The sequence below is a fragment of the Syngnathoides biaculeatus genome, chromosome 8 (assembly GCF_019802595.1).
Source record: "Syngnathoides biaculeatus isolate LvHL_M chromosome 8, ASM1980259v1, whole genome shotgun sequence".
NCBI lineage: Eukaryota > Metazoa > Chordata > Actinopteri > Syngnathiformes > Syngnathidae > Syngnathoides > Syngnathoides biaculeatus.
In genome coordinates this window covers 27,274,186-27,300,050 of record NC_084647.1, presented here as the reverse complement: position 1 = coordinate 27,300,050, position 25,865 = coordinate 27,274,186, and the positions used below count along the sequence as shown (strand labels likewise).

The following is a 25,865-nucleotide window of genomic DNA, read 5'->3' as shown; positions in this document are numbered from 1 at the left end:
GCCACTTATCCTCACAAGGGTCACGGGGAGTGCTGGAGCCTATCCCAGCTGTCAATGGGCAGGAGGCGGGGACACCCTGAACTGATTGCCTGTCAATCGCAGGGCACATGGAGACAGACAATAGTCGCACTCACAATCACACCTAGGGGAAATTTAGTGTCCAATTAATGTTGCATGTTTTTGGGTTGTGGGAGGAAACCGGAGTGCCCGAAGAAAACTCACGCAGGCACGGGGAGACCAGGCAAACTCCACACAGGCAGTGGTTACTGTTGCATTTGTCTATTCTAGTAATAAGAAATACCTGTAGACAAAAATGTAACTATGATTGCCTAGCAAGCACGTGTAACTTCCAAACAGGTGTGTTTTTGGAAAGATTTAGCAGAAATTATTGGCTACATGTGCATCGTTAGAGACACGCTGAAACCAGCTTTTCAATTTTCACAATTGCGTCTTTAACCTGGGAGTCAGGGTAATGGTATCACAGTGCAGGATGGACAGAGGTAAAGATTTCTCAGCATGTATTAAGATTATACCATTGATGGTGAGAATGCACTGAGCAGTAGAATTTTAATATTTTATTCATTATTTATTTGGGGTTCCAGTTTAAACCAAATCGGCACATTGTTTAAATTTCAAGTATGATTGACTGCTCGTGACTACGTTTTCCACGACCAACAGCCTACTGGAGCAAATATACCGTACATTTGTATGCATACAGTATATGTACTGTAAAAACTTTATTCAGTCTTTATTTTAAATCCTTTCTGTGCAATATTATTTTCCCTTTTCCAGCGCCCTCCACCACATTGACCCATAGTAGTAACAACCTTTCAGTGTCTGTGTTGCAGCCAGTAACCCACATCAAAGACAGACTACAACGTCCTGATGGGCTCAAACCTGCAGAGTTTAACCACAAGTCTACTTTCAGTGGAATCTTGAATTCCAAAATGTATCTCCCCATTCAGAGTAAGCGTAGTATGCTATTGTACACGTATTCTTACGTCACTTTCGGAAGTCATCAGAGTGGATAGATTAACTACACCCAAGATGAACTGGGACTATTCGAGGACACTCAATGAAACCTCATTCCTACCCAATTTATGGTTAACAACTTCATGAAAATGATGTTTATGTACTACAAAACATATCCCAATGCAAATACGAACTTCAACACGCCACATCAAATTCTTGCACCCTGACCTTTTAAGCAAATGTAATGGATTAAGTGTAGCTCATTACAGCTCACCTCCACATGTGCTCTACAGGGTCATATAAAAATGTAAACATCTTTTAGTAATCTCTAGTAATAACTCACCCAAAGTTTGAAGACACACAAAAAAAACTCTGACTTTAAAGGAGCTTCTACTTCCCAGGCCACGAAGAGTCTGGTGGTGCACTGATAAGTCTGCCGGATGACTCATTTGGACAGGAAATAGAATACATGCACACAGGGTCTACAATATTAGGTACACCTAAGGAGATGCATAAGAAGAGCTGTGTCAACAATTCTGACTTTCCAAAAATAGTAATGCTACACACACACACACACACACACACACTGTCTCTCAGTTTGACGTGGTATACTTCTCCTGCACTGTAAACTACAATTACAATTATAAATATATTGTTTAAGGTCCCATATTTTACCAAATTGACTCTACTATTTGGGATGCTACATTGGCTCTACATCTTCTCAGTAAACATAAAAATATGAATTAAAATCATTTACGCATTCATGAGTGACAGACATTTTTCTGCCAAGAGGAAAATCCGGTAATTTTTTTTTAAAACAAAATTAGCCTCACATCTGTCCTAGCAACAATTTTCACCCAATTCCTCCATTTTGGTAGGTGAGCACTAATGTGAGTGTTATCGGTGTACCGGGAAATATCCCACTGGAAGTGAAAATACGATTGAAACAAAATCATTTGGAATAAAGCATTAAAATTTGACCCCTCATAATAACATAGTTGAAATAATGTAAAGAATTAAAACGTTTGTGCATCATAACTAATATGTGTTACTTGAAGTGTAAGAACACCACTACATAGATGCGACTTGTTAGCCTTGTCTATGTTATTTTGCCATGTTCCTTGGCAATGAGCTCAACGTACCGATGGCAACGCGGTTACAGTAATTCACATTTAGATTGACAGTAAACCTCAACTAAGCGGCTTAAAGCCTTTTTAAAAATGTTTACTAACTGCCAACAAAATGGCCGATCGGTTGTTTGGATCTCAAAAAACTCAGAAGTCGGGTCGCTCATATCTCAAAGCACCACTGTATCATTTGTGAGAAAGACCTACATGTAATCGGACATATATGACAAGTACATTATTGATTGCAGTGCAGTTCCAGCTGGAGCCAGAGGGAACAGAAGATATCAAAATACAGACAGGTTAGCCTTTTTACAGCTTGACAAGCTACTGTATTTCAAAACCGAGATAAAGCGCAATAAAACGCAACATTCAAAGAGAATTTTATCTCACAGAAACAAATAATTGGCTTCTTCCATCACATGGCGCTGCTCACTGTGGTAATAAACACTATGAATTCGCTACAGTGTAAAAATGGAATCCATGATTACAAACACATGCCCCGCGGGCCTGAGGGGAAGTGATCGTCAATTCGGCGACTGTGACAGCACTAATGTAATAAAACTGCTGCATGCGGGCCGTGGAATAGCGTCAAGACTTCTCGCTCGCCCTTTTCCTGGAAACAGGCGTCTGGTATTAGTTGAAGTGCTAATTCAAGAGCTCACAACCAGGCTAGCAGATTAAAAAAAAAAAAAAAAAACTCTTTAGCCACAGCACACAAGCAAGATAAGAGCGACACGGCAATCATATCGTGATGAATGAGCTGTGATAGGCCCGGAAAATTGCCCAACGGTGGCTTCCAAAGGTTGGTCGAAGGACTGTATCTCCAAAATGAAATCAAGTTTCCGAGCTCGCCCAATTCATTCTTTCACTCCTACTTCCTGTTGTGAAAGAACCGTCTCATTTGTTCTCAAACATTCACATGTTCATCTGCCCCCCTCCTCCTGTGCGAAATGGAATGTTTTGTGTGAGCCATTGTCACTGACAATTGCAAAATATGGCCGTTACTTTCCTCATTCCTGTGGCACTGCAGCTGATAATACAGACGCTCAGACTCCACATTCGGCAAATTGCTACTTTACACTTTAACACCTGATTCATCCATGAGGAATGAATGCAATAAGCACCCAAGATGGACATTTGTGGCGATACAATTTATCCGAGCAAAATTAAAAACTGTAAGTACTGTAGGAATTGGTCTTTTGTATTTATTTGTATTTCAATAATGTGCAAATTGTTTCAGAAGAGACTGTATAGATGTGATATAGAATCTATATCTATATTATAGATCGTATATGTATAGCTTGGCGATGGCTGAGATTGGCTCAGACAAATCCATGCAAGTGTGATCCGGTCGCTTTTCAAGCCTGAAGGCCTCTTTACATTCTCGCACTCACATTGGCAACACCAAAATCGTTTCTGAACGTTGTACAATCATTGGTGTAATAGTTGCCCCACAGCACCGTTTCCTGCGTAACGTGTAGGTGTAATGAACCTGTGCCATCCAGGCACACGGGGCCTTGAACCCAGGTCACTTGTTGGAAGTCAAGTGCACTGATCATTAAGATAAAAGCCCAGCACATCCTTTTGTGTCCGAGACGTGAGGTCTTACTGATAATGGACATTCGCAGTTATATACTATATATGTACAAATGTACTTCCAGAACAATTGCTCTAAATTTGTCGGAATTTCCATATTTTCAAAATTGGGTCAAGCACATTACTGTGGGACATTCACAATCATAATTGGTCAGAAATGTTGGCTTCTATACAATTCCTTTTCATAGTTTTTATTATATTAACCAAGTAAAGGCTGATGCAGTTGCACTCAGAATCAAAGTACCAGTACGTTTATGAGATTTCAATGTGCCTATGGATTAATTCACCTTTGCCAATAGTTTTTTTTCAATCATGGTAACACACACAAAGTCTCAAAGTCTATTCACTCAGATAAATCAGATATGAAATGTCCAAATTAAATCTCAGCACTATTTTATGGACCAACAAATAACATTGCTGATGGATTGACATGGATAGTTTATGTACGGAAAATGTTTTTGTTGTTGTTGTTTCTATTTTGTGCAATGTACTATGAGTCAATTTCTTTTCTTACATGGCTGTGTCTGTGGTTTCTCCTGCACAAAAACTGACAGAAACCTTTGCTAGAAGGCTTATTATCATTATTGGGAAGCGTGGCCATATAAAGTCAGATGGGAAAATGCGTTTATCATTTAGTTGCAGGATAATTCTGCACACCCACCCATAGTTACCTAATAATTGGCTACTTATTGATACTCTCCTAAGAAAACCCACGCCTCACTTTGACTTTCCTAAATATTGTTGCCCCGCATTTATTAACATTGGGGGTCAGCCTAAATCCGTGTCGTTGCTGGTTATTACAACTAATTCTCAAAAATGACACTTAGTTTATATTTCTGCATACTGTGATTTTCATCATTCCTGGAATGATTCTTTACATGTTCAATTGCTTGTTTGGAACTAAGTGCTGTGTGAAGTGGATGAAAACTTCGCCTCCTCAATTTCCCACTGATGACGCAGCATCAGGGTGTTCAGTAACCTGATCAATGACACCTTGACACAACCACCAGGACTAGATCGAACCCAAAACCTTCAGACAACTGTTGTACCTGAGCCATGGCGCCCTACAGAAAAGGAATGGCTGGATGTGAAGGTCCTTCCTAAATGAATCATTGATGTTTTGAGGAAAACATTAAGTATTGGGCTACAGTCTTTATAATTGAATCCATCCTTAATGGTTAACATATCAGGAAGCTAGAAGGGATTTAATAAAAGAAAAAAAAAGAAAAAAAGGCAACAGGTAGCAGCGTGAAGGCAGTGAAATGTCGCTCACACAATCTATATTTTCGACAGATGGTGAGATATCCTGACACGTTGAATTATTACCTCCACCTGAGACCTCCGATAGAGGCGCAAAGTAACCTCGCTTCTTCTCATCCCAAGAGGACAGAGTTTCGCTTGGGAAATGCAGCCGTGATTTTCATGTGCCAGTCAACGTATTACGACGATGTGTGCATGGCGTGCCACTTACTAGTATTGTAGTGATGGTGAGAGTCGTGTTGAAGAGGGTGTCTGTCACATTGACTGATGGGAGCTTCTTCTCCATAGACAGTCCATCTTCAGAGTGCCAAAGGCCAATCTGCGCGCACACAATAAACACACGATCAGTCATCATGTCCGGCGGGTGGAAAAAGCCAATTGGATTATTTGCATTCATTCTTTCAAAATGAGGATCCCTGTGACCTTCACAAGAAGGTGGAGGACACGTAAGCAGCAATAAATGTGCCAGAATTGTGAGACAAAAGGCAATTCATGAACTCAGTGCGACTGCAGAATGAAGCGAAGAGGACGGGTCTGTTGTTCCTGGAGGAACAAACAAAGGCATGTGTTCAATCAGCAGCGCAATAATGAATTCATTAAAACAATTACCAGCATTTCCTGTGGCAGAGGGCCTCATTATTCTTAACCTGACAAACCAAGAAGCCGTAAATTATAGAAACTCTTTGGAAAGAGTCAGAATCTTACAACATCCTTTGAATCAATCAGATAATAACGAGCGGCAAATGCAGCCAGTGTGTACAGACAAGTGAAACTTATTTCCTGGTAGTTTGAGTTCAAGGAACTGAAAGTTTCTTTTGGCATATTCGTTACATTCCCATCGCTAACGATGGGCCGCGGGAACATTATACAAATCAAATGCGATATAGTGTCAAGTAATGTAAGTTTAAATACTACTAAAACTGTACGCTGCTGCGTAAACAGCTTCCGCACAAGCCTTTTTCCCCTATTCATTGTCAAACTTATATATATATATTATATATATATATATATATATATATATATATATATACATGGAGTGCAGAAGCCTATCCCAGCTGACTTCTGGCCATAGGCAGACTACACCCTGAACTGGTCACCAGTCAGTCGCAGGGCACATATCAACACCATCACTGAGTGGGAACTGAACCCACGCTGCCTGCACCAAAGTCAGGTGAGTGTACCACTACACCAACAGTGACTATTGGAACAGCAAGTTTTATCACAAGATTAAAGAAAAAAACCAATAACACATTGAACTTTGTCGGTGGATTTCTTTCCCATTCTTGGTATAAGTCGACAGTGGTGTGGGTTTCCTTTGCTCGTCAAATTCTCTATTTATGTACTGCACAGCAAAATCACAGTGTGATCATCATCAGATAACATGCAAATTGAGATTTTTTATTAGTTTTCTTACAAGTGCTATTTTAATGATGGAGTCATATTCAAGGAAGGCAACTGTGCCTACATAAAATGTGATCAAAAAGCACACACAATAGAAAAAGGATCAACTTTCGTCAAATATTCATAGACCTTGGTGACAAAATCTGCTTCTCATTGAAATATATTACGACACCAATTCATGAGAACTTTTCTAATTATCGACGTTCAAAGTCAGCGATCCAACACATCAAGAAAACGTCTGGTTTAGAAATATTTTGATATTATGCCATTTATCACACAGCATGGCTTCTGTTATGAATGTTGCATAGAAAGAGCAAATGATTGCTTCTAATTCAGCCTTGATGCATTGTTGGATTCAAATTGTCACAGTGTGGAATTCAAATGAGTTCTGGGATTTCAAGCTTAGGGAATGTTTGCTTGTGAGAGTAAGACTGGAGAAGAGAATAAACTAAACTAAAATAAACAGAGTGGACCGCTCTGGTCATCGTTTCACGAGGAGGTTCCCGTGAGACCTCACTATATTCGTGTTGATCCAAGTGACTACAATAAGAAAGAAGTTCAATCATATTGCATATTGAAAATGTGTGTGTGGGATGTGCTCCAGCACTCCCGCAACCTTTATTAGGATAAGCGGCTCAGAAAAAGGATCCATGGATTCAAATTGAGCGTGCATATAATACATACAGTACATATGGACAAGGATTTTTTTTGTTTTTGTTTACAATTAGGGGTTGTGAAAAAGGCGAACTCTCACTCCAATATGACATGGAATTTTTAATTTTATCAAATCTATCTATAGTAAACTAAATTTTGTAGCTGAAGGATCATGTCAGTCTTGCAGCTGCTGCCATATTGATATCTGTGAATATATCATAATTTCCCATTTATCTCATCTACAGTATTATGCCTACTTTCTAAAGCAACGCGGTCTCCAGCTCACTCTTACAGCTGCCAGCTTCTCCAGACTCGCAGCCCATACAATATACTGCTATTATTTCTACTACTACTACCACACTATACACTAACAACTGGACTTTACCAATAGTGTGTGGTTCAATGGAAGTACCCTAAGGTACTTCTACAACTGCCACTCCCACAACTCACACCAAGTTTTCACTAAACCCAGAGGTGTGGCTTCAAAGGGGAAAACAGCCACAGTCACCTCCTTGCTGGTTTACACATGTTGTGTTTTTCTCATGATCAATTTCTTTTAAATAAAATCCATTTGAAAAAAACACTACACTAACACATCATTTGCTTAAAGATGGACACATTACACAAAGGTAACAGGAAAACTCAGCTGAGAGTGCTTTTAGGGGAGCGTCTTATACTCGAGTCTTTATTACAAGAGTAATTATGGTAAGTTTAAAACAACTTGGGCAATAATACTGTAAGAATAACGATATTACAGATATCCATACTGCTTCCTCCAAAGTTGTATCATCTTTCAAGCTCGGATAAGTTTCGGATCAGTTTGAAAGCGGATGTTGGCATTACTTTGCATTTTTGGGATGTTGAGGGTGTGCGGTTCAGCAGCACCGAGCTGAATACAAATCAGATTTAATTTAAAAATGGAAACAAGGAGATCATTAATAAATTATGAAACTGTAAACATAATTTTTATGACTTAAAGATAATCTAAGAACAGATGAGAAAAATCTGCCAAGATGCATTTTAGTTGAGGTTGTAGGAGCTGAAACTGGGGAAGAAAAGTTGCGTCTAAAGGCCTTTTCACACAGCACAGTGCCGTGCGCAGCCAACTGACCAGTTCATTGTGTATGTGCTGCAGCAGCCACAGCATGGCATTTTGTCGTTGCGTGGCAGCCCACAAGGTTGGCATTTGTGCCAGAATTGAAAAATGTTCACTTTGAACTGCAACATACTGTGACGACGGAGGACACATTCAGTAGGAGAGGTGGTGGCAGATTGATTTCACGGTAACAACAGAAAGAATTCTTTGCAGTATTGTAGATGAAGTAACATGGAGAAAATTGAGGAAATTATCATAAAAGAGATGTCCCAGTTTCCCAAACTTTTGGACAAGACAAATGACAGAAGATAAAATGAAAGGCAATCACCACCCCATTGAATATACCAGGTTGGTTAAAAGTGGAAGAAAAGTGGACTTTAGCTACTATAAAAACGTTATCTTAATCTAACATACTACATAACCAGACCTGCCTTTCTGGAATAATGTCTCTTCATTGTCGCAAGTACTGTAAAGCCAGATCTTTCGATTGCAACTTTACATCCAAACTAGCTGGAGAAGGCAACACGGTAACCTGTGCAGTAGCTTAGCGACCAGTCATTTATAAGAACACAAAAAATAAGTGTAGTCTGAAAAAGGTCTTAAATTTGAATTTAACTGATTATAAAATATAAAAACATGACACACACAGAACACCTTTCTTTAACTATAAATTTGAGTGACAAGCATAAGGCAGATATCCAGCTAGTGTGACAGGCGAGCAGACGTCACAAAGAAATGGAGAACAATCAGGAAGTTCACGTTAAATTCAGTTCTATAGGGGGCAATTTAACCCTTTGGGGTTGGAGGGGGGCACAAGCCAGTGCAAACAGTAGGACAGTCTCAAGCCCTGATAAACATCCAAAACTTTGCCAAATAAATCTGAATGTTTATCTATAGAATTCCATGCAAGATCAGTCATAGCCTGAGTTAACAACGTCTGCCACTGGTCTCTCTCATTAATATACTTGGGCGCCGTGGGGATTCAGCTACTGTCGGTTAAAGATGAAGGAGAGGTGGAAACCAGGTTCTTAGGCAAACAAGATGAAGGCACAGAGCTTAGAGCCATTGGGTAAGGGAACAAATGGGAGTAGACAAAAAAAACACAAAGTAAAACCCTACCAGCAACAGTGCTTAACATGGGTTAACAGAAGCAACACGTCTGCTCAGTCATCCATGACTGCTGGCCATCATCTGTAACTGGTACAACACTGAAACACGGCAGACACAGCTTTCTTCACAATAACCTCCGGCGGATTCTTTGACTGATATCAACCCACATTCCTTACCCCGAAGGCTTGCTCTCACAAATAGACAACACCGACCCAACTCACACCTTGAAACTGTAATGTGGTCAGCATGCACTTCTCCGAGAGTGCAGAGGTAGCATGGCTGATCTCAGTGGGAGTCTGTAGAGGTCTGAGTGTGGAGGTGTGACTGAGAGGATAACAGTGTGTGGAGTCAACATGACTCGTACAGGAACAGGAAAAAGATGAAGGCGCTGCAAGCAGGACGAGACGGCGAGGCGTATACGATACGAGGGAAGGAAACGGCCCTCAGGTGGCCCCGTCATCAACTCTCTTTGGGCCGGTCGGTGGAAGCGGAGCGGGGACGTCGAAGAGTCAGTGCGACTCGCAGGAAGGAAAAATGTGCACGTCAGCTTGGCAAGCAGCAACGCACGCTCGGGAGCAAATACATGTCATGGAAAAATGTTGTCATATACTCTTTGTAAAACTTCACACCGCTGACGTTCACACTTAACATAAGGTTTGATGCACTCCCAGCTACATTTAATGAACGTATAACGTTACTCCTGATTTGATGTGATTGACTTCAACTACAATCCATGACCAGAGGGGCTCTGAAAAATGCACTCTGCTGTTTCAGGTGAGAAGCTGACTTTCTCAATTAAATGAGATTTTGAAGGGTCTTTCATTGCAATCTTGAATATTGAATATTGAAAGAACAGTGTATTTACTGAATGGGATATCATCGTGAAATACAAAATCCCTCTTCAGCTTTCTTGGTGTCATTTGAAAATATACACCCATTGATAATTTGTTTTTGATTTCCAGCTTTCAAAATTAGAATGACGGCGCCACCATGATTCTGCCACCCTGATGTAATTAAGCACACAGCTACCGCCATTTAAAGTCCCTCGGATTGATCCTGATGAATTTCAGATGTTCTGTTTGGCTTGTCGCATTTATTTACCTTCTAACTCTGGGTTTTGTGGCAATTCCCAACACCCTTCATACCAGTTCCTGCCAATCAAAAACAGAATGAGGCTACCACCATGATATTCCTCTGTGTGTATGGATTTGCACCAAACCACTTTTTCGAATAGACAAAGATGTGGAAATGTGTTATTATTTGATTAAATCAAGGGTGGCTTTCCATGCATCCATTGATTAATTTTCTACTCCTTATCCAATTGAGGGTCCAGGTGAGCTGGAGCCTGTCCCTGATTTTGGACAAGAGACAGTATCCAGCAAGGAATTGTCAGTGGTCAATTAAAGTCCAAATAGAGATAACGGACCATTCATACACGCAAATTGGACAAGGTAAGGTCTTCTGATCAACTAACATGCATGTTTTTGGAAATGTTGGCGGAAATTAGGGGATGCCCGGGTATCACATCTCCCTCACAGTTCTGAAGACATGCGTTCAAATCTGGCCCTCGTCATGTGATGGAATTTACATGTTGTCCCCGTCCCTTCCTAGGTTTTCAATGGATAGTCCGGTTTCCTCACATATTTTGTCGGTCAATGGAAGACTAAGTTGTCCATAGGTGTTCATGAGAGTGTGGATGATCATTTGTCCAAGCCAAGATTCAAACCTGGATCCTTTGTGCTTTGCAGCAGATGTCCAACATTCAGGCCACAATCCCAGAGGTAATTTGGTGTGAAAACAACACTACAACAAGACTTCTTGAAGTCCAACTAACATAATTTAATTACAGAGAAAAAGTGCAACAGCTTTGGACTGTGTGAATTAAAATAACTGAATAGCTAGAAGTTGGACATCTGCAGTTCTTAATTTGAAATTTACACTGCAATTAAAAAAAAAAAGCAACCATGCTAAAGTACAGTTTACATTGCCAATGCCTCAAGTGCTGTATGATAGATAATGTTGCAGAGAAACAAGGAGGGAATTTGGGGAGAGGGGAGTGGATGGGGAGAATCAAGTGTCATAAAAGAGGCTAATATTACAGGAGCAAAAAGACTGGGGGAGAAATATCCCTTTGAATGGGAAGAAAATCAATGAGGAAATATGAGCAGCAGCCGGCTGGGGAGATAGAACTGGAGGCTGAGAGAAGAGGAAGAGTCAACCGAGAGGCACGGAAGACAGACAGACTAACAGAAAGTTTATGCAAGTGTGAAATGAAAAGAAGGCAAAACGAGGAATAGCGGCGAGAGCGCATGACAACAAGTGGGATGACAAACCCAAACAGGGAATACCGCCAGCTTTGTCCATGATGTGGAATTAGAGCAAGCAGTAGATATTAAGAGATTAAGCTCACTCGAGCGTCAGGATTGGCAAATTCTGCTGTCAGAAAAACGCCACCTTCAACAAGCGATGGCTGACAGATTCATCCATCGTGAAGGCACGCGGTACAAAAAAAGCATCATGTCATCCAGGTTGCTTACAGCCACACTCAAGCACTCAAGTGACATGGTGCAACAAATGAGTCTCACTCCAAATGGTTCTTTGTCCCTTTTGTGTGTGTGACAGCACTGAGAAAGGTTTCTGTAGACAGCGCAGTATAGATTTTTTCTCCACAAGAGAAAAGGTTTCTTCCATGTTAGAAAAATGTTAATCTAAATGCAGCTGTTTGATTTGTGTCTTCAAAGTAAAAACAAAAACTGGGTATCGAAAAAATAATTTCCACGAGTATAACAGAGTGAATCATTTGATGACGACATTGGATATTGGTGTCTCTGAATTTTTGTGTATTAATACTGAGTTATGTTTACCAGAACAAATCTACATTATGTTTTGGAATTGGAAAGTATGCAAATTATGTTTAATCAGAACACTTTGTACTGTTTGAAATTTGATTTTTTTAACCATAGTAAAGTCATGCGTTTTTTTTTTTTTCAATATTAGAATTCCAATCCAACTTTTTGCTTGAATTTGTTTAGCAAATGGCAACCAACAGTAATGAGCTACATCTAAAGAAAAAAAAAAAGGCCAGCAGAAAACTACATTATTACTGCGAAAAGGAGGTGCAATGCATTTCTAGTATTGCATTACTTTACGTTACACTCGTATCTACTGCATAAGATATTTGTATATGCCTTCGGGAATTTTCATGATAATCTTTGGCAATATGATCATTGGACAGCGTTAGCACAAATATTGGCCTGAAAGTATTGAACACATGCTAGTGAGACTCATACTGGGACAGGATGAGAAGAATCGGGGTGGTGGTGGTGGAGTTCACAGGTGGTGAAGGCGATTGACCAAATAATAAAGAGTGTGGTGATGGAGAGAATGTTGCATTTTTGGCTGATAGACAGGTAGAGAAACACAATTGTGTACGGCACTTCAAACTTGACATTTCCTGAGATGTGAATATTCTGCTTGCAAACACACTCATTATGTGGTATTAGGGTGAAGGCGATAGCTCGCTTCAAATAATTTAGCACAGGCTCAGAATCGAAGAGTGCGTCTGAATGGCAGGCCAGTGCTTCGCGTTTTCAGCATCTTGTGTTAGCACCAAGTCAAACAATATTATAGCCTCACATCCACAGTTCCTGACACGGGCAGCTGTTCAAATATCACCACGTGTATTAGCTCTGGTAGTGAAAACAAACAAGAACAGAGGAAGACCTTCTACTGATGGGATCAATCCCAGGTGTAGTTAATCTTCATATGACGAATTCAAGCGCAAAAACCGACAAGCAAAAAACAACAACAAAAAAAAAAACATGCTGACCACTGTAGCTGACTGCCTATCACGGCACAGTTAGCTTTTACCTTTTTTAACTCTGCAAAACCAAACAACTTCAATGAAAAACATGTAAAATGTCATTCATATTCATTTTGCTTTCCTTTTTTGTTGTTGCACTAGGAGAAAAAAATTATCCCCAGAGACGTGACCTCTCTAGTTTTCAATATGTTGTGCAAGTCTGCTAGTGTGACAATGTATGTACATGTGGGAGGGGAAAATACCTACAATGTCAAAAAATTGGGCTGCACCGCTTAATTGAACGAACATTTTCATGTTTTTAATGGCTGTGAGTATTTATCCAGATCATTATATTCTTAGGACATTAAATCGATTGGAATTGGATTGGAACTGTTTGTCTTAGAAGCTGTTTTGCCTCCTATCTGAGCAGGTTTAGGAGTTACTTAATGGTCAAGGAGGCATTATGATTGAGTTTCTTTGGAATGAATTTTTAGTATTTTTTATGTGAACCTCAATAGAATGCAAAATGATAAGGTCACATAATATTAAAACTCGTGTGTATCCTTTAAGAAATATATAATATACATTTCCTTTTAAAAGAATGTTCTAACTTTTACTATACCCATGTATCACATACAATTTTGGGGACTGCGCTTCAAGCATGAGAAGTTACTGTAGACACTTTATTTATCCTGTTAAATTAGATAACTGCCAACTGGACAAGAATGAATGTCTGGTTTACTTTTCGGCATGTGGCTGTTGTCCTTAAGAGGAGAATGACAACAGCAAAAAAAAAAAAAAAAAAAGAACGTGTCACTGCAGCAACATAAAGACAGTGCAGTATAATGTACCAGTACAAGTATTTAAAGCTTTGAGGTGTTGAGATTAAGGGATGTCGTCAATTCACTGCCAACTGTTGGCCTGTGAAGCCCTTTGAGACTTTTTTTTTTATGATTACACAAATAAACTTGACTTGAGCTAAGGCTGTAAATTCAAAATGACACTGTTGTAGGAACTTTAGTTTACCCACTTTATTGTCGCTGCCCTTTTTCTTCCTGACATATGGCCTCAACTTGAAACATCGGACTGTTACCAGAAATAGTACCTGCTTTTGCAAATGGAAACAAGTCAGTCGTGAGTGTAGTCTCGTTGAGGAGGTACCCATCATGCAGTAGTAGAGAGCTGAAAATGCCAAGTATGAGAATCTTGCAATTTAATCATAAATAAATGCATATTGCTAAAAATGGATACAGGATACATACACACACAGTTAACTGGATGACACAAACACAGGCGCACGCACCTGCTTGCATAATCAAACACACACACACACGCGCGCGCACACACACACACACACACATACAAGCAACCACCAGCCTTGAAATCCTTGAAGACTGAACAACAACACAACATTCTGCTTTTGATCTATTCCCCATCTGCAGCCTGTAAAGTGTACAATGAGGAAAACAAAAGAGGAAAGGGGACTGACGTATGTCTCACAGAGACCAAACAAGGCACAACAAGTACATGCCTGCGTGTATGTGTGTGTTTTCCCCAAATACCATATTTCATCTAGATTTCAGATAGTAGATGCAGATTCAGCACGGAGGAGACGCCTTTGAGAAGGTCGATGACTCAGCCTGACTTCTGTTCTCATTTGATCTCATCATATGATTGGGTCACTTTGTTTTGGCTTAGTGTGATCACATGATGCCACTGTGTGGCGTCTGGGCTTCCGTGGCTTTGCCAATAAACCTCCGCGAGCCAAGATGCGGAAAAGAACCAGAGAAAATAGCCTCAAAAGATGACAAGTGATTGATTTATCAGCAAGGCGGTTCAATTGCAGTGCATCATAATCAAGATCTCTTTGATGCACGCTGACACTCTCCTTTACCTCTCTGCATCCCAGCCGTCAGCCCACTTGCTGCATCTGAGCATGCACATACTGTAGAACGGACAGACACTAGTTAAAATTCATTCATGTCAGGCCAGACATACTAATTAGGCTTTGAAAGCAATACATTCAATTAAATCCATATGATTACTCGCGCATGTTTGAGAAAATGAAAGGGGAAGTAATCTAATCATTTAGCGGGCGCCAAGGACATGGACATGGTCATAACAGATGCAAGCGGGTTAGTGTTCAGACAGGCGACACTGCACGTTAACTCCGCGGCTGTACGCTGCGCAGAGGCCAAGAGGGCTTTTCTTTTCACAAGCAGTCGCTTAAATTCGTGCCACCCACTACAATCACCCAATGCATAAAATGCAGTTTCAAAACCAAGATAAATAAAACCATTCACTCTGCTTTTCAAGGGTGTGGGCGTGTCCACTAACACATTGAAACCATGGCAAACTCAACTATCTAAAACCGTGCCAAATTGTACCAATACAATGTACACAGCATTTTATAATAATATTTAAAAAATAGTCAGGGGTGCACATCCACATTTTGTTCTTTTTTTTTTTTTTTTAAAGGAGCACACCAGAGATTGTTGCTTGGTGCTCATTTTTTTTTTCCTCAAACCACCAACCTCACTACAAGAACTTGAAGTCGGTACGCGTGACCGATTTTAAAGATGAATTGTTTTACATGAGATTCACATTTCGTTCTTTCTCTTTTCAGTCCAAATTTCAAGTGGTCTTGTTTTAGCGAAGCCCAACAAAACCAGAAAAAGTAAAATGCTGAAAAAAAGTTCAACGTTAGATCCCCACATGTGAGTATAACACAGTTCTTAGTCTGTCATGGTCTGTGTTACACATTATCCTGTGTCCTATGTTATTAAGGTCTTGTCAGGCTTGTTCGGTGTTTCTTTGCACCTGTTCGCGTCTTGTGTCAATCAATCAGCTCCCTCCAGACACCCGTGTCATGTTCAGGTGTTCTTTGCTCTCTTGCCAGTTTGCTTGTATTTAGTTTCCTGGTTATGATTCAGTCCCGGTCGATCATTGTCATTTACACTCAGTTACTGAAAGTCATTTGTCTCTTGTGAATATCTTGTTTTATGCCAGGCTAAGGGCGGCACGGTAGTACATCTGTTTACAGCGTTGGCCTTACAGTTCTGACGACCGGGGTTCTAATCCCCGGCCTGCCTGTGTGGAGTTTGCATGTTTTGCATGTCTTCCCAAAAACATGCAACATTAATTGGACACTGTAAATTGCCAGTTAGGTGTGATTGTGAGTGCAACTGTTGTCAGTTTCCATGTGCCCTGCGATTGGCTGGCAACCACTTAAAAGTGTACCCTGCCTCTTGCCCGAAGACAGCCGGGATGGGCTCCAGCACTCCCGCGACCATCGTGAGGATAAGCGGCAAGGAAAATGGATGAAAGGATACCAGGGTAAGTTTATACCTGGTGCTTGTTACTTTGAACATTGTTTTTGAGACTTTTGTTAATTTAGTACCCAGTTTTCCCGGGGCCTTTTTTGTCTCTTGAGTCTTTGAAAATAAAACTTTTTTTTTTTTTTTTTAAAGTCCTGCTTTGCCAGCCTGCTTTGGGGTCTGTATCATAAATCCTGACAGAGTCTTTACACCAGTTCTGAGCAACAGTCTTCAAACGTATTGTGTCTTAAGAAAAACAAAAACAATCTCCAAATTCATTTTACAGGGTCTTAAATTCTTAAAAATACGACAGTATCGCACCATGAATGGAAATTGGATGATAGAATCTTAGCAAAGCAACACTGTTATCTTTTATCTCTTTCTCCTCTTTAATGGTTCACATTTATGCACTTTTTACCATTTATGATCATCACATTGGTTATAACTACAGGCAAAACAAATCTTTTATAGTATTCTCATCGACTCACTTTCCCTGTGATGGTGACATTCATCAAAAAGAAACCAGATGATATAAAACGAACTGGATTTGAAAGCCTGTTCATGGACGTGCAAGGGCAGATGACACAGCTGATACCCGGTATATTTTAGCAGACCATCTGGAGAGGTTTTACGTGATCCCGCCACCTTGTCCTGGTGCATAAAACTGAAGCCTGCGAGCAAAACGTACAAATCACATTTTTTAATTGAGGGTGAATAAATCATTCTGGCCTGGTTAAGACGTGTCTGTTGGAGCTCAAGGAGCACACACGCCCACAAAAATAAATAAATAAAAATGTTGATTCAAGTGCGGGTGTGATATGTCGAGCTCCACTGCTCCCCCAATGATGATGTCCTTCATGAGAAAAAAGGATGGCGGCAGTTTGGGATGTGTCAGCCTGCTGGGTGACACCACACCTCTCATCCTCTTGCATTTCCCCCCTCATCCCAGCTCTGCCTATTCTACCTCCCTCCTCCCTCCTATTCCTCCTTCACACACTGCCGCAGAAGAAAGAGATTGAACAGCAAGCATCAGCATTGGGGGTGTAGTGGCTCCGCTTCAGTAATGGTCTTTTTAGAGGCAGAGTATGCGGTTTGGGGGGAGAGGACAGATGCAGATTGGTATAATAAAAGTAGAAACAGTGCGGACAGCAAATAAGCAAATAAGAGATTTTGAAAAAAGACAAAGAATTAAATGAACAAATTCACCCTTTAAACTGGAAGAAGTCGTGGGTAAATAACAGCTCAAATAATTTCATGCAAATTGGAGTGGTGCCCATGCGGGAACCATAGGCACGTCAATCTCGTCGGATGTGCTAAAACACAGGCGGCGGGCATTATCACATCATCTTTAAGAACACCTTAATATCAAGAGTCAAGTGAAATTGTTGAACTCACAATACACTGATGAGACTGGATGATTCACCAGTTTATTAATGGTCCAACGAGGAAGAATCACCACAGAGAGATGATAGCAAAATGAGAACATCGGGGATAAAATGTCGATGACTCCATTAGTATGAAGAAAATCAATACGATTTAAGAAAGTGTTAGACATGATAAGATTGGAAATGTGATTGCCGAATAGAAGAAATGAAATCAAAATGAGGCACATTAACTGAATGTGACATACCTCGCATCGCTTCTTTGGAATTTAGGCAATTCACTTTAAATGCTGCTACAAATTGACCGAAAAAAAACAGGACTGAATTGGGAAATTTTCTTTCTATTTAAGTCAATCTGCTGAGAGGGGCTTGTTCCTTCACTTTGGGATGGATTTCTATTACCTCAAGAATGGAAGAACAAAATCCATTGAAGTGGGTCCCGGTTTTAAACAAGATTTCAGCATCCAGAAAAATGAATGGATTTGGCATGAATGACAATATGATGACAAACAGTTCTGCAGCTTCAGAGAAAAGACAAACCTGAAAGGTTTAAATTTACCTTTACAGAGATGGCAGATCACTTGCAACACATCGATGAAACAAATCTATTCTGGATAGCTGCATCAGCTGTAAATAATGTGACATCATCGTATTGTTGACTCAGTGAAACTGCCAACAAACTGAAATCCACTGAACTGACAACAATGGAAAATCTCCAGTATTTTGTCTTCTTGGCATTTAGGTTTTTACAAGCTTTGTGGGCACTTTGTGCGTATTTCACTATAATCCTGATTCTACACTGACTGGGCAAAAGACTGCAGTGTGTCTCGTACCACACTTTTGGTACCTCACGACTGTTGATACCCCAAGTTGAAGAAGGTTTGGAGGTGTTCCAGGACACCGGTTGATGTGTTTGAATTTTGAAACAAGTACCGTAACATACTGACTGTCTTACAAGTGTAAAAGTGAGGGAACCACGATAAATAGTTAAACATAAATACAAAAAATGTCCATTTTAGGCCATAATGCAATGCTGAGTCGTACTGGAAATGCAACGGATATAAGTTGTAAAAACAAGTTAAAATTAGAAAAACAAAAACAATCCAATGAATAGTTAGAGCTTCTGCTTCACAGTTCTGAGGACCGGGGTTCAAATCCCGGCTCGGCCTGAATAGAGTTTGCATGTTCTCCCTCTGCCCTCCTGCCACCGTGCCGAAGCGGCTGGGGAGAATGAAGTTTGGGCGTCCCTGGTAAAGACACTGCCCCCGTGACCTGACCTCGTATAAGCTGTAGAAAATGGATGTTTGGAAGGGAATGATAGATTAAAAAACATATATAAAAAATAGAAATGTAAAATGTAATGCATAAGATGTATTGCAGTTGAAAAAAATCAACTACCATTTGCCTCACTCACATATAGTGTTATATCTATATTACACATTTGATGGTGTCTAAAAAAATCACTTTCAGACTCTCCAGTGTTGTTTTTGATACTCTTTTTCATAAGTCTAAAAGTGCGTCCGTCTGCAACAAAAGTCCATGTGGTCAACATCGACAGTGGGCAAATGGTCCAGCTATTGGAAATATACATCTGGTCAGCGCAAAAATGATTTTGTTAATATTTCTTTATTGCCTCGAGGCAGATTTTTTTTGTATGCCTTGGCTCAATAAAGGTTGATCTGATGGATGCATGACATGCGTTTTATCCATGCATTCTATTGAGAACCAACTGGAACTGCATTGCTTGTTGTAAAAGGGAGTCACTGTCAGTCTTAAATGTAAAATTATGACTTCCACATGTTGCTTCCCTCCTCCACCCCCTGAGAAAGAGACTGTATCACAAAACTTCCTTCGCGATTGTTTTCTCTGCAGTGGTTGCCAAGGCTTTTCACAGGCAAGAAGCCTCCTGCAATGCACGTGTGAAGCCAAACCGACACCCCGCACTTCCCACTTTGCAATAATCACTCATTTTATTGTTTTTTATTGCCTGTTTAAGAGGCAGGCTGTTTTCATTGCATTTCAAGCAAACCAAGAGTCTTGGTAGGCCGGAGGCTCCTTAGCATGTGTTTTGTTGTCCTCTGGTTTGCTGGCAGGCAGCGTGTTTTGCCTCTGCTCAAAATGCATAGATAGCTGCGGTTGCTCATGTGTGTGTAGCCACGAAGCAGTGCTCACACCTAAGTGGTGACACGCACACATCAAAGCAGGCAAACAGAAATGCCCAAATGATGTCAGATTGATCTGCAACCGCAGACCCGCCACAGCCCAGCGCACCTCCTCGATGCAACCCACCAAACACCTGATGTGGCCATCTATTCTAGCAACCATCTCTAATGTTACTCGAGAGGCGAGAGACACGCTTCAGTGATATTAAGCATTTATACATCAGCAATGACGCCATTTTACAGCCTTCCCCTGCTGTTGGGACCATCTGGAGAATAAGAAACGTGTGCACACACAGGCCACGAGCAGACTCCTTTAACTATGTAACTCGTTAGGTTGTCTCATAAATGAACGTAACAAACGTATCAAACGCAGAACAGCCGCTTCAATCAAAGTATTATTATGAGTCATTCCCATTATATGGAACAACGCTAGTCAATAGCACTGCATTTGGTATTATACAGATAGTATTTAACCTTTCATCAACAAAATTGCCAAAGAGTAAATGAGGTCTTGATGTTTCTTGCGTGCTGCATGGATAATTCATCAAATATTTTATTTGACATTAATAGATGTCAAGTCTGCTCTCCACTTGGACAAATGAACACTTACAATACTGTAGACGCCTACTATTTCACTGAGGGAAACAAGGGTAATTGTAACTTACTGGGTATAGAGCTACTGCATCTACGTCATCAAATCACATCACTGGCCGGAAGTGTCAGTCAAACAAACCATTCTTCAGTGCTACATCGTTTGGAGACGACATGAAAATACGTCTTATAACACGACACCCAGAGTTTTGTCCGATACGTTAAACATTTAGAAGGTGATAATAAATAAAGGTACATGGAAAAATGAGAGACACTTGGCATCGAGGACCCATATTTAATGCAGAAATCAATGTATTTACCGATAAGAAATTGGACTGTTAACCCGCTTACGCTCGTCTTGGACAACTTGATCTACACATGTATCAGGTGAGTAAGTCATCGGGATTTATACGGAAGAGTTTGAAAGCATAGAAAAGTCTGGACGCCTACAAATACTTCTTGCTGAATCTGTCCTCAATCAAGAATAAATCCCACATAGTGATGGAGCCACTCAGATTTTTTTCAACACAAATACCAATATTTAAATAAATGACCCCTGGTTTTACACAAACTCACATTCATTAACTATGATTGGAAAAAAAAAAAGACAGCGAGTCGGTGCCTCCGTACACGGCCCCATGTTAAACTGTGGTAAACTTTTCCATGACAGACGTTTTTTTTTTTTTTTTTAAATATGCATTGATCTCAAATGAGTCCAATGCATATTTAAAAAAAGAAAATAAACCGCTGGGATGGGCTTCAGCCCCCGTACCTGGAAGTGTTTTGCGGCCACACGTTAACCTACGTAAACTTCTGTGTGACCGACGGTTTATTTTCTTTTTTAAAATAAGCATTGGACTTATTTGACAACAATGCATATTAAAAAAAAACAAAAAAAAATTGTCAGGGAAGGGTTTACCGAAGTTTAATGTACGGTTGCAACATGCTTCTTTTTTTTTTTTTTTAACTCATTGTTCTCAAATGAGCCAACTTGACATTATAAATACTTCTTAGGAATTTGAGATTGAGCAGAATAATTCCTACCTAAAATGAAGTGATCACTACACACGCGTGTGCGTATTTTGGTTGGGCACCATCCATTGTGTTTAATCTTTTAAGGTCTTTTCAGTTGGTATTATGGAATGACCTCTTTGAATATCTGTCTCGTCTGTTGTAACAACCAACAGCACAACAAGTCTCGGACATTGTGAATATTCTGCTCAATGTCCCCCACACTGTTGAATAGCTCTATTTGAACGGCAATATGGCGCCGTGAAAATTGTGATGTCACTCACGTGCACGAGCTCTCTATAGATACTATGCATTCACTTCCATAGATTATATAGTTAAAGATAACATTAAAAAAATGACATCACAAAGAAGTGTTAACCCTTTCAAAAAATTTGAATGATTGAAAAAAAAAGTCACCAATGGCATAAAATAAGAATTCAACATCATGAAATAGGTTACTGTGTCCTCTCTGAGACTCTGTGGCCATGCCCGTTGAATGTGCTGAAAGGATGCCCTGCTCAACTGCCAATCAAATTCCACTTCTAATCCACTTTTATTATGCCTAAACATCCTGCATCTGCATGTCAGAGCGGAGAAAATATATCCAGCCTGTAGATGGAATAAATCCCACTGGGTCATTGTAGAGCTTTTCCACACCATCAGGGGCTCCTAAGTGGGCAGCCTGTACAAAGTCACGGTTGACAACAAGGCGCTCTAAAGCAGCCACGCCAGTGGACTATCCAAATTGAAGAGCTATGCTTACAATCCTGAAATGCAAACTGTGTCACTCTCTATGCCTAAACTAATCGTTATATAGACACAGATTACCATTTGCACCCACATTCACACTATCGCTGAGTGGGAACTCAACCCACGCTGCCCGCACCAAAGTCAGGCGAGTGTATCGCTACACCAAATCTTCTAATGTAGAATTTATCCGTCCATCCATCCATCCATCCATCCATACATCCATTCATTCATTATCCAAGCCGCTTATCCTCACAAATGTCAGCCAGAGAATATCCCAGCTAGCTTCGGGCTAAAGGCAGACTACACCCCGAACTGGTTTTCAGTCAGTCACAGGGCAGATATCTACACCATCACTGAGCGGGAATCGATCTCACGCTGGCCGCAACAAAGTCAGGCCTCTGTACCGCTACACCATCAGTGACTCTATGTAGAATTTATTTAGAACCAAATTAAAACTCATCACCTACTGAGAAACATAAAGAGTCTATTGGGTCAACTGTGGCCATAAACACACACGTACACACACTCACACACGTACATGCAAACACGCCCACAAATCCCTGTTTTCCTTTGCAGACAAGGAAGAAAAATCATAGGTTATATGAAAACAACATCTTGAAAAATTACTGATGCTGCAGTTTCAGCCAATGTGATTACCGGTATGTAAAAAAAAATTGTGACATCAAAATCAGAATCAAATCAACTTTATTGGCCAAAAATGTTAAAAGACACAAAAGGAATTTGTCTCTGGTAGCTGAAGCCATTCTAGTATGACGACAAACAACCACCAGGACAAAATATACATTTAGGACATAAACAAATGTAAATATAGAGTCACTGAGCAATGGAAGTCCGGTGATGCTGATATAATGGCAATTGTGCAAATAATGCAGCGTCCTCCAACAATTTAAATTGTCCAATAGTGGAATGATCTGGTACAATGAAAATGGTGCCGAGAGTTCTGTGGTCAGTAATAATCGATACCAGTGTGTAAAAACTGCCGTGTGATATAGCAGTGAGGGTAGGAATAATGGAGAAGTGCCCTGATGCAAAATTGGCAACATTTTATTAGGAAATTGTGAGTTAACTGTTTAAGTATTTGATGGCTAGAGGGAAGGAGCTGTAGACTCTCAGTTGATTTTAGTTTGAGTTGTTCAATAGGACCAATGTGAGAGAAGGAGCTGGAAGAGGTGGTGTCCAAGTGGATTTTGCCTTTGCCCTTGTCTACAGGCAGCATGCACATCCTCAAGACTGGATAGGTGGGTACCAATTTTTTTCGTCAGTCTTGACTGTCCGTTGCCGTCTGATTTATTCCTTCTGTGTGGCGACATCAAACCAGACTGTGATGTATGAACACAGAAGCTATCCAGCTGCCTCAACAGTTCCTTCAGCAGGCCATGCTTCCTCAGAAGCCACAGGAAGTACATCCTCTACTGGGCCACTTTGAGGATGGAATTGAATCGACTTGCATACTAAATAGTTCAATTGATAGTGTTTTTTTTTTTTTTTTAATATGCAGTTGTATATATTCAAAGAAACTGCAACATTTTTGGATATGGAATAGACACTTTCTCAAGTGTGCAAGGCCCGCAGCAAATGCAGCTTGTATGAGAGGAATTATAGGTGAATTCAATCTTGCTGATCTCCTATTTAGCTAACATTAGTTAGCACGGTGGCTCAGCTGGTAAAGCGCTGGCCGCTGGCAGCTCTGAGGACCTGGGTTCAATCCTGGCCCCGTCTGTGTGGTGTTTGCATGTTCTCCCCGCGCCTGCCTGGCTTTTCTCCGGGTACTCCGGTTTGCTCCCACATCCCAAAAACATGCATCATTAATTGAACACTCTAAATTGCCCCTAGGTTTGATTGTGAATGCGGCTGGCAACCAGTTAAGAGTCTCCCCTGCTTCCTGCCCGTTGACAGCTGGGCTAGTCTTCAGCTCTCCCCACGACCCTCATGAGGATAAGCGGCAAAGAAAATGGATGAATGGATGGTTACCAAGTTTTGTGTTCCCCAGAACCACATTCGTCTGTCACTAAGTCGCCACCCACTTTTTAAAAAGTTATTAGAAACAATAGAAAGCCTCTATTGATAAAAAATACCCTTTGAAATCACATGATCAGCCATCCATCAATTTCTTAGCCGCTTATCCTCACAAGGGTCGTACTGGAGTCTATCTCAGATGTCAACGGGGAGGAGGTGGGGTACAGCCTGGACTAGTTGCCAGCCAATTGCATGGCACATTGAGACAAACAACCACACTCACAAAAACACCTAGAGGCCATTTAGAGTGTCCAATTCATGTTGCAGGTTTTTGGGATGTGGGAGGAAAGCGGAGTGCCCGGAGAAAACCTACGCAGGCACGGGGAGAACATGTAAAGTCAACACAGGCGGGTTTGGGATTGAACCCCGGCCCTCAGAACTGTGAGGCCAATGCTTTACCAGCTGTTCCACTGTGCCACCTCACATGATCATATTTTTAAATTAACTACTCATGCTTACATGTTTTAAGTGTCATGAAAATGGCTAAGCGATTCGGTTTTGGATAGGTGAATTACCCTTTACCCTCTTACCCTTTTTTGGATGTATTTTATCTTGTTCTTCAACCTCTTGTTCTCCACTGGATGTTAACAGATTCTTGTGGATAAAGGTGGCAGCATGTGAGACAATGCCATGCTGCCTTCTTACATCAGCATCACTGGTTTAGTGCAGGGGTGGGCAAACTATGGCCCATGGGCCACATCTAGCTTGTTGATGGCAATGCATTAACTACCCCAACCAAGTAACCAGACTACATTTAAATGTGGGTTTAAAGCATTTCCCAGCAAAGAATATCTCAATACTGATGATTTGAAGGTTGACTTTTTTAACTATTTAAAGTATCTCAAAACTTGGTGATATGTGAATGGTTGATAGAGAGGGATTGGGATGTGACTGTTGTATCTACTATGCACAGCGACGGTGCAATATCGTAAAAATGTAATATAATGCACAATTTCAGTATCGTCTCACAACTTTGATTTTCCCTTGTAAACGTGTATATTTTTCGTTATTTTAGTAATTTACACATAAATAATACAGTTTTACTAACGTTTTAAGTGTTCAATGTATTGCGGGTCATCCCGACATGCGCAGTCATAAATCCGGCAAGGATGTTAAGGACTTTCTCACTGAATGATCTATAATACATATCTTGAATATTATTTACAATGAAAAGTGGAGAACTTTCAACTTCATTGCAGTCCGGACTGTGAGCTGGTTTCACGCGTTGCACAGCTTCTCATCGCATTCCCTAACCCACAGCTTTGCTTGTCTAATCTTGTAATCTTGTCACCTTTTCTTGCTCTTCACTTTCAATGGTTGTCTGTGTGTGATTGTATGCCTCAAATATCAAACCACCACTTACTTTCATGTTTTCATACATGCATGCATACACACAAACACACACACACACACACACACACACACATAGAGCACAATCGCCATCTATTGATCTGTCAGTTAAGTGTTTTTAGAGAAGTGTCCTGGGACTAATGTGCTTGTTTATTACTGTACTGTGTTGCAATGTCAATTCTGCACTAAATTGGTGGTTTCAGACTAATATCTAAGTTATTGGTTCATGTTGAAGTAATTGTAACTT

At 40.5% G+C, this 25,865-nt stretch overlaps 1 protein-coding gene across 6 annotated transcripts in view; it reads right to left on the bottom strand.

Annotated features, from left to right (window-relative positions):
* The window catches only part of grik4 (glutamate receptor, ionotropic, kainate 4), a 255,732-nt gene that overhangs the window by 52,430 nt on the left and 177,437 nt on the right, over nt 1-25,865 (bottom strand). For all 6 annotated transcript variants that reach the window (XM_061827586.1, XM_061827585.1, XM_061827587.1 and 3 more), the window contains one exon: nt 5,167-5,274. In XM_061827586.1, the coding sequence (XP_061683570.1) occupies nt 5,167-5,274 (108 nt within the window). The remainder of the gene's footprint in view (nt 1-5,166; nt 5,275-25,865) is intronic.